Source organism: Pochonia chlamydosporia, chromosome 5 (genome assembly GCF_001653235.2).
Source record: "Pochonia chlamydosporia 170 chromosome 5, whole genome shotgun sequence".
Classification (NCBI taxonomy): domain Eukaryota; kingdom Fungi; phylum Ascomycota; class Sordariomycetes; order Hypocreales; family Clavicipitaceae; genus Pochonia; species Pochonia chlamydosporia.
In genome coordinates, this window is record NC_035794.1 from 1,380,727 (window position 1) to 1,393,452 (window position 12,726).

The following is a 12,726-nucleotide window of genomic DNA, read 5'->3' on the forward strand; positions in this document are numbered from 1 at the left end:
AGCCAGAGCCTTTGCACAATCATCATTCACACCCATCCATACCGTATTGTTGCAGATATTAACATGAAACCCCCCTCAATACATATCAAGAAAATGTTCAGAGCACTGCTAACCCTAAGCTGGATTCCACTCGAAATGATGAGGACCTTTCGCTACTAGTCCGGGATCTTCGCCCTGCACGCCAGGCTTATTGTAAGCATGAGCCCCAAAGTAATCCATTTGCGCCTCCATAAACTTGGTGGGAAGCATTGTGCCTCCGGTATACTTGATGTACTCAAGCGTGGCAGACAGTGCCGGGAAATAATGGTCTGCCGCGAGCCCTCGCAAAACAGTATCCTTCAACGCCGTGAAGTTTCGTTGTAACTCCTTTCCAACGCAGCTGTTCAGTTTTGCGTTCGTAAATGACTTATTCTCTTGCAAAAACGGTTCCAGAAGGTCGGCGATGAATTCTGATTGAATGATGCACCCTGCACGCCATATTCGAATGCACTCAGACAAGCTGATATCCCAACCTTCGTCAATCGACGCCCGTGCAATTAGCTCCAGTCCTTGACAAAACGACGCAAGGAAGGCACAGTAGACAGCCCTGTGAAGACTTTCAATCATTTGACTCTTATCCTTGATATCTGTAAATGACTTTGGGTCAGGCATGGAAAGCTTTTCGGCAACTTGTAGTCGCTCCTCACGATTACCGGAAGCCACACGAAAGTAAAATCCCGCTGCGAGTGTTGGACAAGATACATGCCTCATGGCAGACTCCATAATGGACCATGAGGGTGTTCCTTCTGTCGAATCGTCATCTTGTACGACCTTGTCGAGCACATCATCGAGGACATAGCCATCCTCCGCTTCGCTGCCATTCACGGCCTTTCTCGTTCGGCAAACGTCCGAGGCAATTTTGACCAAGTAGTTGGTATGTAATTCACCGTCTGTGTTCCACGCCTCGAATATTTCACCGATCTCCTCGTAATCAAGTCCCATTCCACTATGCATGAAACCCCATGCTTCACAGATGACAGAGAGCATGCCAACCTCGATACCGTTATGGACCATCTTCACGAAGTGTCCTGAGCCACCCGGTCCAATGTTGGAAACGCAAGGTACACCAGATTTGGGGTCTTTAGCTGCATATAGCTCCAACAGCGGCATGACTTCCTCCAACGCGATGTTATTTCCACCAGCGGACATGCTTGGCCCATGGCGAGCAGACTGGTAGCCCCCGGAAACGCCCATTCCGATCCAATCCACGCCAATGCCTTGACATGCTCTTTGTCGCCTTTCGGTGTTTCGATAGTGCTCGTTGCCGCCGTCCAAAATTATGTCACCTTTCATTAGGTGTTTCTTGATCAATTTTAAGACTTCGTCTGCTGGTGTCCCATGCGTAATGGAAAACAGAAACAGTCTTCGGCCGCCGCGCTGTCGCAGGCTATCTGCAAAATCTGAAATGTCGTGGTATCCTGAAATACGTCCATTTAGACCTTTGGCCTGCTCCACTTGTTTCATAAAATTGTTGACATTTGCACTCTTAGCATCCCAGATAGAGACGTCGAGGCCGAGTTCAGAAAAGGCAAATCCCATCATAGAGCCCATATTCCCTGCCCCGACAATGCCAATTCGCTTCCATTTCATTGCTGCGTCCGATTGAGCACCCATGGTTGCGATTCATCCTAGTTTTAGTTCCGACGAACACGCACGGAGAGTAACGCCCTCATTTAAGCATCCATGACAACGGAATGTTTGGGAAGAAAAAGAATTAGCCCATTTACAAATAGTTGTTGCCGCATAGGGCGTCTACTAAATAACCTCTGCGTCGTGTTGCCTTTCAATGACGCAATTATATCGACACCCCTGGAAGCATCACCATGACGTTATGTTGCTGGAGTAAACGCCATTTTTGTAAATGTATCACGCTATTGGAAAATTAGACCTAGCACGATACAAGTACTCTCTGTTTAAACTGGTTGTTGAATTATCGCCATGGGGATTCAGTATCAGGGGCACAATATTCCAACCTCGTTTGCATCATGCAGCATCCCTCTGTACTTCAATGCAGGACTCCCTCAAAAGTTGGAGGCCATTCGCAACGCCGGATTCGATGGCATAGAGATGTCTATGCCAGATATACTGGCATACGGCAGCGATCTTGAAGGAAAGACGATTCGCGAGGATGACTACGACACCCTCTCCAATGTTGCTGGGAAGATTCGCATTCTAACTGATCAACTTGGTCTTGAAATCCTCATGCTTCAGCCATTTTCAAGATTCGAGGGATGGTCAAAAGATGAGCACGCACAACAGCGAAAAGGGGCATTTACACGTGCCAGGGGCTGGATGCGAATTATGGAATCACTAGGCACGGACATGTTGCAGGTATTTTTATGCTGGAATAGTGTAGCTAGGATGCACTAGTTGCTAACTGTCGTTAGGTTGGGTCATCAGATGCAGAAGATATATCACCTTCCCTAGAAGAACATGCCCAGGATTTGCAAGAGTTGGCAGATATGCTTGCAGAGAAAGGGTTCCGACTCGCGTACGAAAATTGGTGTTGGGCCACATACGCCCCAGCATGGAAAGACGTATGGGAGATATCCCACATGGCCGATCGCAAAAACATTGGGCTTTGCCTAGATACCTTTCAGTCGGCAGGGGGAGAGTATGGTGATCCATCAACCGACTCGGGCTTCATCGAAGACTTTAGCTCAACTGAACTGGACAGCCGATGGAAGCATAGTTTGACCGAATTGGAGCATACTGTGCCTGGAGACAAAATCTTTCTGCTTCAGATTTCAGATGCATACAAAATGAAACCACCTCTTCGTGACACAAATGAGAGGGCGAGATCGGCGTGGAGTCATGACTATCGGCCGCTGCCCTTTAAGGGTGGCTATCTTCCAATTCAGGACTTTTTGAATGCTGTGTTGCGAACTGGCTTTAGGGGATGGTTGTCAGTGGAGGTTTTCGACTCGAAGCCTAAGAAAGGCTCGTCGATGAAAGAATATGTGGAAGCAGCTATGCAGTCTTTGACTCGAATGCTCGTTGCTACTGAGTGACCTATAGAGATATCAGGATGCTCTTGGGAGACATGTAATCATCTATCTCTTTGTAGAAAACTTGGCTTCGTCAAGGTTTTCATAGGAATACCTTGGATTATTACGCTCATCCCGACGACTATGTCCACTGGCCCTAGAAATTCACTTCAGAAGCTCAGAATGACCGTCAAGTCCACTCCATTTTGGTTTCCCGTCGTCAATGTCCACACAGCGCTGTGAGTAAAAGATATGACATCTAACATGTATCAGCGAAGGAAACAGCTCAACGAGGTATTGTACTCACTGAACCTCAAAATTTGCCCTCTGGTCAGTAGTCATTGACAACAGTGGTGGAAAAACAAGTGCCATGTTCCTTCCTTCGTCCATAATGTGTGATCCGCAATGTGAACAGCTGACTTTACATGGCAGCTCATGATGATTGTCCATTTTTGCTGAGTTATAAAACTTGAGTTGGTCGACTCCTCTCTCAAAGGCCATATCGTACTTTTGAAGGATGGCTGCCCATTGAAATGGGGCACCTGAGTTATTGGGAACATGTCAGCTACAGGGCCATCTTAGGAGACTTAATCGTTTACTGGGCAAGAATACCATGGATTCTTTGACAGCCGGTACAGTGACAGAATTTAGATGCCAACGGCTTGTTACTGCTTAGCCAGTACACGACTTTTTCGCAATGGCATGAACCGCGAATTTCCCTCCGAAACTGGCTTCCCGGTGATTGATATGGCGGATGGTGTCGCCATTCTTCAGAAGCCATTCTAGTATACTGATTGGCTGCCCGATTAAAGCTGCGTCAAATTGCCCGAGTTCCGAATATATAATTGTGATGCCAGTACAGTTGAAGCTTTTTTCAGATTCGACAGATATCGGCTCAGATCATGATTTTGGTCTCCGCGTGCCGCGCACGGCCATTGGACGTGCCACAGCAAAGCCTCGCCATGAGAAGTGAGTGAGCGGCTTGGCGCGGCAAAAGTATAATTACGTGAGGCTTGCGTCACGCCTCAAATGGAGAGTTCAGGCGTTGAAACGGCTCAGGATCACCACATGGCAAATCATGACGTCACAGTGTTGTCGACACATTACTGCTATCTGAGGTCAATGTCGACGTAGTGATTGTATCACAAGTTTATACCATAGTCGCAGTAGACCAGGGTCGCTAGCAAGACGTAAAGTCTTGCTGTGTTGACATGGATTTATTAAAGATTCACGCAGAGAACTCCAACTTTCATGCCCGAAGTAAAATACTTCAGAAAGCCAATCGCAACTTACACAAGTCACAACACTGATCGATTCTCGTGGTGAACCCAGATTTTGGATTAATCTGGCATCTTCGCTTCCCACATGATGCATGTATAAACTGTCGCGATATAACGGACATATTAAAGACAAAGGTCAACCAGCCTTTTGGCCAAGACCTCAACATCATGTCCAACTCCAGGGCTGGAGATCCTCACCATCACCAGACAAATGGCCAGAACATCGACCGTCCGCCGGGAAGACTCCTACGTCGGGTGAACGACACTTGGGAAGACGTTCTCTACTATATCGGGACAATATATTATAAACTTGGAGGGCGATGAAGGAATCGGGCGACAGATACGCATAGTGTCTATCACGGGTGCAACTCCAACACTAGCCTCACGTGTTCTATTATGCTGTATGCTGAGTAACGTGTTTGAGCCTGCAAAGGCAAGGAAGCTAAAAGTCACATTGCCATAGCGTGGGCATTAGACCGAATTTAATGTTAGCAAAACTTGTGAATAGAATTGTTTGTGCAATATGACGTCAGTTTGTCAACCACCTCAAGCCATCCACCTCATTGTTCCCTCTCCTCCCAAACGCATCACAATCATCAGCCTTCTTAAGGTATTGTGTACATAGCTATGAACAAAACGGCCACTGAGGGCGGTTACCACCTCTTTGCTGCTCCATACATCTGAGTTTAGTACGTTACGCATGTATTTCCGAGCACACAAAGTTTGCAAGGCTGTGGCTCGTGCTCTGGGGGAAACCCCAGATCCTGAGTCCGCCCAGGATGACACTTCAAGAAAAAGAAAACTTATCCATCGTTTGATCCTGTTCTTCTCTATCTTTGGGTTTCGGTATTCTCGACATCGTTCTTCGGCCTTTCTCGCGATGAGGCATGGAACCTGGTATATCGAAGAACGTGAATACGCAGAGTCATTTCGTCGGCCTAGGTCAGATTCCACGGATTCAGGACATAGCCGTAATTGGAAAGCAGACCTTATTCCTCTTGGTGATCTCGGATATAGTGGCTCTACGTTTCTCATCACCAGCAACGAGAAGTATCTTGTCAAATCACTAGACCGCCGTTTTGAATATCGCTTCTTCATGTACGAGATACTCCAGTCTTACATCGATCATATGACGACATATCCGGGGAGTCTACTGGCCCGGGTCACGGATCTGCTCTGTGTTACGACCACAACGTTGGGAGGTTTGCTAGGACTCGCACCAACGCATCTCATTGTTATGGAAAATCTTACGCATGGAAAGGGACTTGAGAACGACGACACTCTGACAGCTCAATGGAGTACCTATGATTTAAAACCGGACAGCTATTTCTTCCCGGAGCGCGATATCGCAGACGGAAACCTTGCACCAGAGAGCGTGAAAAACAAGTTGGTGGATGAAATGCCCGATCCATTACGTGTCTCAGTGGAAATGGAGCACCAACTCTTCGATTTTTTAAATTCGGATACAGCATTTCTTGCTAGCTACAATGTGGTTGACTACTCGCTGTTTCTGGTCAGGATTCCCGGGCCCGCGCAACGATTGGGTTCTCAACATTCTGAAAACACGGCTAGGAGTGATGATGCTCTACCAGCAGCTTGGGGGAAGGTGGACGAATCCTGGCGAAGAGGTGTAACATCAGTTGACGGCGAGTGGATATACCGTATTCTCATAATAGATTTCTTCTGGGCTAGACACAAGCTGCAGCCGAAGACGATGTCCGGCCTCGTTCAGGCATTCAATTTCTTTGCGAAGAAAGGCCCAATGAGTATCACCACAGACCCGTTTGAGTACAGGAGGCGCTTTTTGGATATGGCTCAAAAATTGGTCCAGGGAGCTGACAGCTAGGGAAAGACGGCATGGATAGTAGAATAATAACAATAATTAACTTGTGATGACTTCGTATTGATGGATACCCAACATCATGCTCTGTGTTTCCACATGCGATTGATCCAACCATTCCAACCGTTTAGCTCTTTGATTGACTGAAACTGGCTCATTTTGGTAATGAATAATCGATGGAGAAAAACCGATTGCGTTTATAAATACTAGTTTCCCCTGGAGTCACTCAAGCCTTCACAGCAGGCAGTCACGCGATTTCACGAGAAGTTATTTGGAACAGGATTCGTATTAGAGTATATTTCACGGAGAACATCGGAGCCCCAGAATAAACCAACTATCATTTCATCATTATAGCAATCGCTATTCCTGTTTATCATAACTGCAACCCATCTTAAACCGAAACAAACTCCTAGGCCAGCACTAGTCCCCGAAATGCTAACGCCACGTCTTGGGATCCAGCTTTATCCGAACTTGTGGGTATGTCCATCCAATATCGTGGTGATCAAGAATTCACTCCCCATACATTTCAAACCTTCGAACTAGTATGCTCTCTTATATCGTCGCCCCCTTCGATCATCAGTATAGTAATATCTTTGACCGCTTCTGCCCCTGCCGGTATCCGCGACAACAACAGGTGCAGGAATCGACATTTCCGAAGTGTGAGAGTATCTTCTGGGGCGCGAGTGATGCCGGGAATGGTGACGGTGGCGCTTGGGCTCAACGTCGTGATAAAGGGCCTCTCGCTCCTGCGGCGGTGCACCGAGGTTGAAACATGAGCGCACGACCCAGATGAGTAACAGGATGCCAACAACCGAGCCGATTATTATTCCCGCGATCGCGCCTGCGCTCAATGTACTCGTAGAGTTCCCATTGCTACTGTCCGCGGTAACTGTTACCGTGGTAGTCGCTTGTCGAGCGAATAGGGACGCCTTTGTGGCAGCAAGAGCAGATGTAGGTGTTGTATCTCCATGTTTTTCGAAAGAGATGAATGGCCAAGGCAATCCGCTTTGCTTATTCACTGGAGCCATTGTACCGGGAGGCCTTGCTTGGGCGTGGCGAAGTAACTAGGCTGGAGGTGGGTTGAAACAACACAACTTTGAAGTATCGTCAGGTTGAATAACGGTATTTAAAGGGACGATATGAGAACAGGCTCATTGTTGCGTCATAGACCTGTATGTGCGGTGATATTCTTGATTGCGTGGTCCATGGATGAATGTCCAATTTAGGCAATGGTCATCGAACTGTATGGGAAGTACCGCGGCATGGACATTCGGAATACAGGGATCGACTTGTCTGTTGCAATATGAGCGGCAATTGCCGTTTTAATATTCCATTTAGTTCCAATTGTCTTTAGTCCCTCTACTTCCAGCGTATGAATTGACAGCTTGTAAGCATCTCATATATATTGTCTCGACATAGAGAAACATTCAGATTATCCTCTTCTCTGTTGCCAATTGGCATCTTCCTTCGCACATAACAGCCAAAAACTTCTCCTCACTTGGTGGGACCTCGCGAGGAGTAAATGCCCCGGGCATTGGCCCAATTTCAACCGGGATTCTAACTTGGCTACGATCCAGCCTCCGATTTACAAGCAACGAACAATAGCTATTGGTGGTTACAGCATCCTTGTTCAGTTTGACGACAGAAAATACTGGGCCAAACAGGGGTTGACCACCAACATGCACGTTTTGTGGATGGGGCTGGTAGGAAGTGCGTCATCGACATTGGAATCCCGTTTTGAGATAACGTTATTGCATTTTGTGGTACTAAGCGTTGCCACATCTTACTTTAGAGCTGACGCATTATGGGGAATGTACCTTGAGATTCGTTCTTCAATTAGACGGTTGTGTCGGGTTTCTAGAGCGCAGCCGCCAAATGTTTGCAAGTTATCATAGAAATGTTATCGTGAGAATACGAAGGCAGAAAGCGGGCAACATATGAGCGAATAAGTCGCAAATCGGACCATACGGGCCTTCATAGGGAATATAATAAACTGGAAAGGGTGTAATGGGTTTGGAATGCAAGAATTCACAAAGGTTAGGTGTTTTCTCAATCGACCTCTTAGGCGTGCGCTTCAAATATGAGCAGTGTTTAATACTAGACTCTTGCGTTTCCCAGCTAGGAGCAACTCTCAACATGCAACCTCGCTCCCTTCATCTTCAGCCAAAACGAGCTATGCAAGACTAGTAAAGGTCCCATTTTCGGAATAGGGCTTGTTCGCCCATGCAAGCCATTGAGCTAAGGAGAACATCCCTCACATAAGGATGCATTTTGGAGCAAGTCTCCGTCCCTCTCCGCACTGACTTGAACATCGTTTGAATGCGCCGCTTTATCATGAGGGGCATTTAAGGTGCCGTAGCTACACAATTTTGTTGGGCTCGCCGAGTCAATTTGTGCACCGACTGTGTCTGTTCCGCGTGTGGTACCAGTGTTGGTAATTAATCTCCGTGATGCCTTTGACAGTCACGAACGAACGATTGAGAATTAGATAGACAAATATTGACATTGAAAGCTATTTTCGTGGCGATTGACGTTGAAAGGTTCGGCAAGCTAGTTGTGCGTGATGTTGATGAACTTCTATATGCTATTTGGCCAAGGGCACCACCACCCGAATACTAGTATTGAAGCATCTAGTTCCATCTGTAACAATTACAAACATATAGCTGGTTAATGTGACCTTAACTATTTACAGTAATAAAATGACAAACCCAGTTCCTGCTGTTGTCGCAACCTTGTCTTGGGAAAACATACTCGAATGTGAGAAACTATAAAACAACGAAATGCCATGTAGAGGGGCAGAATAGAACACTTTCTGGAATAGCATGAAGACAGAGACTGGAAACAAAGAGGCAACATTCCCTCATCATCTGCGCGTACGTTGTCGACTTCCTACCCGCTCGGATGCATCAACGCCTGAGAGCACGAATCACTCTACTGGCCATCCATTTTCTGGCGTTTCGATGAGTGAAAGTCCTCAGTGAACATTTCTTGTTGGGCCGGATGCTGGTTCCATATCGGTTTGTTTTGTCTTCTTGGAAGGTTGCAGGAGAGTATTATGTTTCTTGCCCTAATAGCCTCCGGCGACATATACGACGGAATGGCCTGATCAGTTCCCTCCAACGAATAGTTCCCTGGAGCTAAACTGTTGCCATTTGGTGATGCTGTCCGGATGGGATGTGCCGGTTGATAAGGTGTTGATAATGGTGCATGAGGGTTGACGTAGAAAGGAAGGAAACCAGGTCCCAATGGCTGCTCGTCGGGAACGTTACAAGCCTGCGGCGGTCCATAGTTGAGCTTCTCCGGGATTTCAAGTCGGTGCTTTTCTGGCCGTATTGTCTGGCTTTTCAAAGGCGACGTGCTGCCGAAGGTAGGGACTTCAGGGTACGCCGCTGGTATGGGTTGGATGTGTGTCTCAACGCCGTCATGGCCAGGGGTGTGATACCTCGATATTCTGGATGAATCATTCGATAAAGGAGATGCGATGCCCTCTGTACTCTCGCTGGAATATGATGGTGTTCTCGAATCCTCGTCGTACTCGTTGCTGGATGGTGAAAGCAGATCGGCCGATACCATGACGCTGCCCTTTGGAGTCTCTACCTCGTGATATGCGCCAGCGTCGGGCGAATAAAGTGGAAGCACCATAAGGACGACTTGTTGTTTGTGTGAAGAAGAATAAGTAACTTTAGGATCAAAATAATTCTCGTTCGGGGACTGACAGAAAGAGTAGTTGTCAGGTACTTCCAGACATCGCCGGCTCTTATATCTTGACTCCTCATTCAATGGAACAAACAAAGACACACAGAACCATTTTAAGTTCTGGTCGGGGATTAAAAGTACCCCAATTGACGTCACTGCATAGAAACTTATCAGACGGCATTGTACAAAAACAGATGTTACCCCATTGCACTGTGGTGTTTGATTCACAATTGAATCAGGGGTCCGGACCCAAATCCACCAACAACATCTCACGGAGGCTGGACCGAACTAGACTGAGACAACAGTGTCTCGTTTACTGTGTGGCTGACCCGCCTGCGGAGACGTGGATAAATGGCGATCCAAGTGCTTCCATTTATGCTCTGGCCGGTAAGCCACGATCCAGAGTCCAGTGGCTAAAATTCCGCATCAGAAGATCCAGTTATTATCACCAGCCAAGCTTCCACAGTCAAACGATTTATCACAGGTCTCACGGTGGTCGAACGATTTGTTCCCAGGAGAATTGATGCCAAGGAGAAGCCACAGCTAGGCATCATTCTTTCAAGACATGTTGAGTGGGCTTTGGGCGATTACAAGCCTTGGGCTACCAAACCCCTGCATACATGGTGCACCATTTCAGACACCCTGATTCTGCTGGAGAGAAGTCTCCAGAAACTGCTGGCATCTTAGTGCGGAAGTTGGCGGTTCAAACCCATGTCCAGGCGCAAACTCTTAGACCTGCTAATGAGCTGGTGTTGGCCCTCTCAGGAAGCATTGCCATTCCACTGGCTGCAGACAAAACGACAGGGATTTAGTCTTGTAATATTTCGTCGAAAGTGGTTATGCCACTGAAGCTTGTACCAGGAACCATCTCAAGTACTCCCTCCAAGGGTTGCTGCGCCCGTTTTGCCACAAAGGGTGGCTATTGTGCCATATTGCTGCCGGATCTTACTCCGTTCCCACCTCTTCTCTTGGTAGTTGTTGGCAAAAACCATGGCACCTTTCCTCAATCGCTTCTTGACACGCTTTGGCGAGGAAACTAACCTGCTTTGCACTTGGGGTTACAGCAAATCACCGGCAGGCCATCATCGCTGGTGGCTGCTGACCCTGGACAGCGGGCTTGCTGGATGAATCCCATTCAACAATCCCTTTGGTCCTTTACGGCAGAATTACGTATTTACCATGCAAAGACTCTTCGGTCATCTGAAAGTGGTCTTGACCTCAATGGGGTTTGTATCGGCTGGGTTCATCTTTATAGATTGGTCAAGCTACTTTCCACAGGCAGCAAGCTTTTGAAGTTACGGTGCCCGAATACACATGACCGAAATGAATTGAGTTCGTTAGTCGCTCTTGTCCTGTTTGCTTTTCTTACCAGTTTGGGGCAACGACAATGGCAACTACAAACCCCATCATCTGTATGGCGCATTTGCAAGGCGGTGGCCTTATAGTCAGCAACAGCGATGATGACTCTTGCAACTCTGCAAAAGGGTCAGCGCTGCACAAGAAAAGCCTTCGGCCAATATTGGCTCGTGCTGGACACATATTAAAGTTCATTCGTTCTCCGGAAGCCCCCTCGCCCACGACTACACAAGCTCCAGCGAAGCCACATCCAACGCCGAAGCCTATCGAAACTACAACAGCGTCCTGGATATTCGCTACGAGATCTCCAGTTGCAGCAGTCAAAGTATGCAATTCAAAGTCCATACTGGAAGCAGAGCACAACATCCATCAAAAGGTCGAGTTAGAGATTCTTGGGGTGGCCAAGGATGTTGCCAGTGACATACTTTTACCTTTTGTACCCCATTGCTACGACTTTCACGCCGATTTAGCCACATCTAAACTGAAACATCTGCAAGCGAGCGACGATGCTATTTCTCCGGATTCTGCAGCCTACGCCATGGAATTTATTCGACCATTTCATCGGGATCATCTGACGTACCTCATTAAGCGGCATCTCTCATGTACAATACAAGATAGAGCGATGGCAGGAATTTTCGATTCACACTTCGTTGCTAAAGTCTGTCTTGGTGATGTTCGTCCTCTTTCGGACAGATGGCAGCCTGATTTGTATAATCGCAATGCATACGTTGACCAACTACAGGAGGAGGGGGTTGACGTCGTCGGTATGTCAGCAATGATGGGATCAACTTTGGCATTTCTTCATTGGCGTTGCGGCGTTGACGCCGCTGGCGTACGGTTTGTATTGGGCTGTGAAAGGAAGGGTCACATTCGCATATGGTTGACGGAGTTTGGCGTTTGTCGAAAATTCCACTATTCGGCATTCGATGTCACAACGCAGCTGGTAGATGCGATCATGCAAAGCGATTGCGTTTGGCCCAGATGGATAAATCTAAGGTCATATAGGAAGCTCTGGTGTAGCTTTCGGAAAGCATATTTGATAATGTCTGGTCGGTTGTATGCCGACTCTGGAGATGAAACGGAGAATAGGCATTTGCCCAGTGTCTTTATTGACGAGCTTGAGAAGATACGAGGTCCACCAAGACGGTTATAGAATGTGGGAAGCATTTTTTCGTTTATAAGCCATGATACCTCACATTGAGGACCTTTACTACTATTGAGGCTTTCTGGTGTATGTATGATGAATGATAAAACTATGTGCCCGTGGGTCCTTTGCTCTACATGTGTCATATGTGTAGGTGAACGCCACATCTATAATGAAGTACTGTTGTATAATATATACTCTCTATCCACCTATCGCAGTTTCTTAGTCTTCAACTGCTTGTGATATGTGCAGCAGCGCGCTTAGTTGGTAAAGGAGGGAGTGGCCGATCTGGTGGCGGCCCAGGACAAGGAGGGGGCTGACCCGGGCTCGAATTGGTCATATTGCAGGATTACTTTGTGACTTGTCAGTATCTCCTGCGTATTA

General features: G+C 47.3%; 6 protein-coding genes across 6 annotated transcripts; 3 read left to right on the forward strand and 3 right to left on the reverse strand.

Moving 5' to 3' along the window:
• Positions 1–114: 114 nt before the first annotated feature.
• On the reverse strand, positions 115–1,653 carry VFPPC_05717 (6-phosphogluconate dehydrogenase, decarboxylating; the record flags this gene model as incomplete). The annotated part of the gene is made up of 1 exon (XM_018284864.1): positions 115–1,653. One exon carries the CDS (start codon positions 1,651–1,653, stop codon positions 115–117), a length of 1,539 nt encoding a protein of 512 aa, XP_018141760.1.
• A 324-nt stretch (positions 1,654–1,977) lies between these two features.
• VFPPC_13896 (3-dehydroshikimate dehydratase protein) lies at positions 1,978–3,050 on the forward strand (the record flags this gene model as incomplete). Its single annotated transcript, XM_018291668.1, has 2 exons — positions 1,978–2,370; positions 2,427–3,050. The coding sequence occupies 2 exons, from the start codon at positions 1,978–1,980 to the stop codon at positions 3,048–3,050; spliced, it is 1,017 nt and encodes a 338-aa protein (XP_018141761.1).
• Positions 3,051–5,186: 2,136 nt separating this feature from the next.
• On the forward strand, positions 5,187–6,152 carry VFPPC_05718 (mipc synthase protein; the record flags this gene model as incomplete). Its single annotated transcript, XM_018284865.1, has 1 exon — positions 5,187–6,152. The coding sequence occupies one exon, from the start codon at positions 5,187–5,189 to the stop codon at positions 6,150–6,152; it is 966 nt and encodes a 321-aa protein (XP_018141762.1).
• A 533-nt stretch (positions 6,153–6,685) lies between these two features.
• Positions 6,686–7,174, reverse strand: VFPPC_05719 (hypothetical protein; the record flags this gene model as incomplete). The annotated part of the gene is made up of 1 exon (XM_018284866.1): positions 6,686–7,174. One exon carries the CDS (start codon positions 7,172–7,174, stop codon positions 6,686–6,688), a length of 489 nt encoding a protein of 162 aa, XP_018141763.1.
• Positions 7,175–9,077: 1,903 nt separating this feature from the next.
• On the reverse strand, positions 9,078–9,788 carry VFPPC_13897 (hypothetical protein; the record flags this gene model as incomplete). The annotated part of the gene is made up of 1 exon (XM_018291669.1): positions 9,078–9,788. One exon carries the CDS (start codon positions 9,786–9,788, stop codon positions 9,078–9,080), a length of 711 nt encoding a protein of 236 aa, XP_018141764.1.
• Positions 9,789–11,229: 1,441 nt separating this feature from the next.
• VFPPC_05720 (hypothetical protein) lies at positions 11,230–12,351 on the forward strand (the record flags this gene model as incomplete). Its single annotated transcript, XM_022428474.1, has 1 exon — positions 11,230–12,351. The coding sequence occupies one exon, from the start codon at positions 11,230–11,232 to the stop codon at positions 12,349–12,351; it is 1,122 nt and encodes a 373-aa protein (XP_022284277.1).
• Between the last annotated feature and the right edge of the window lie 375 nt (positions 12,352–12,726).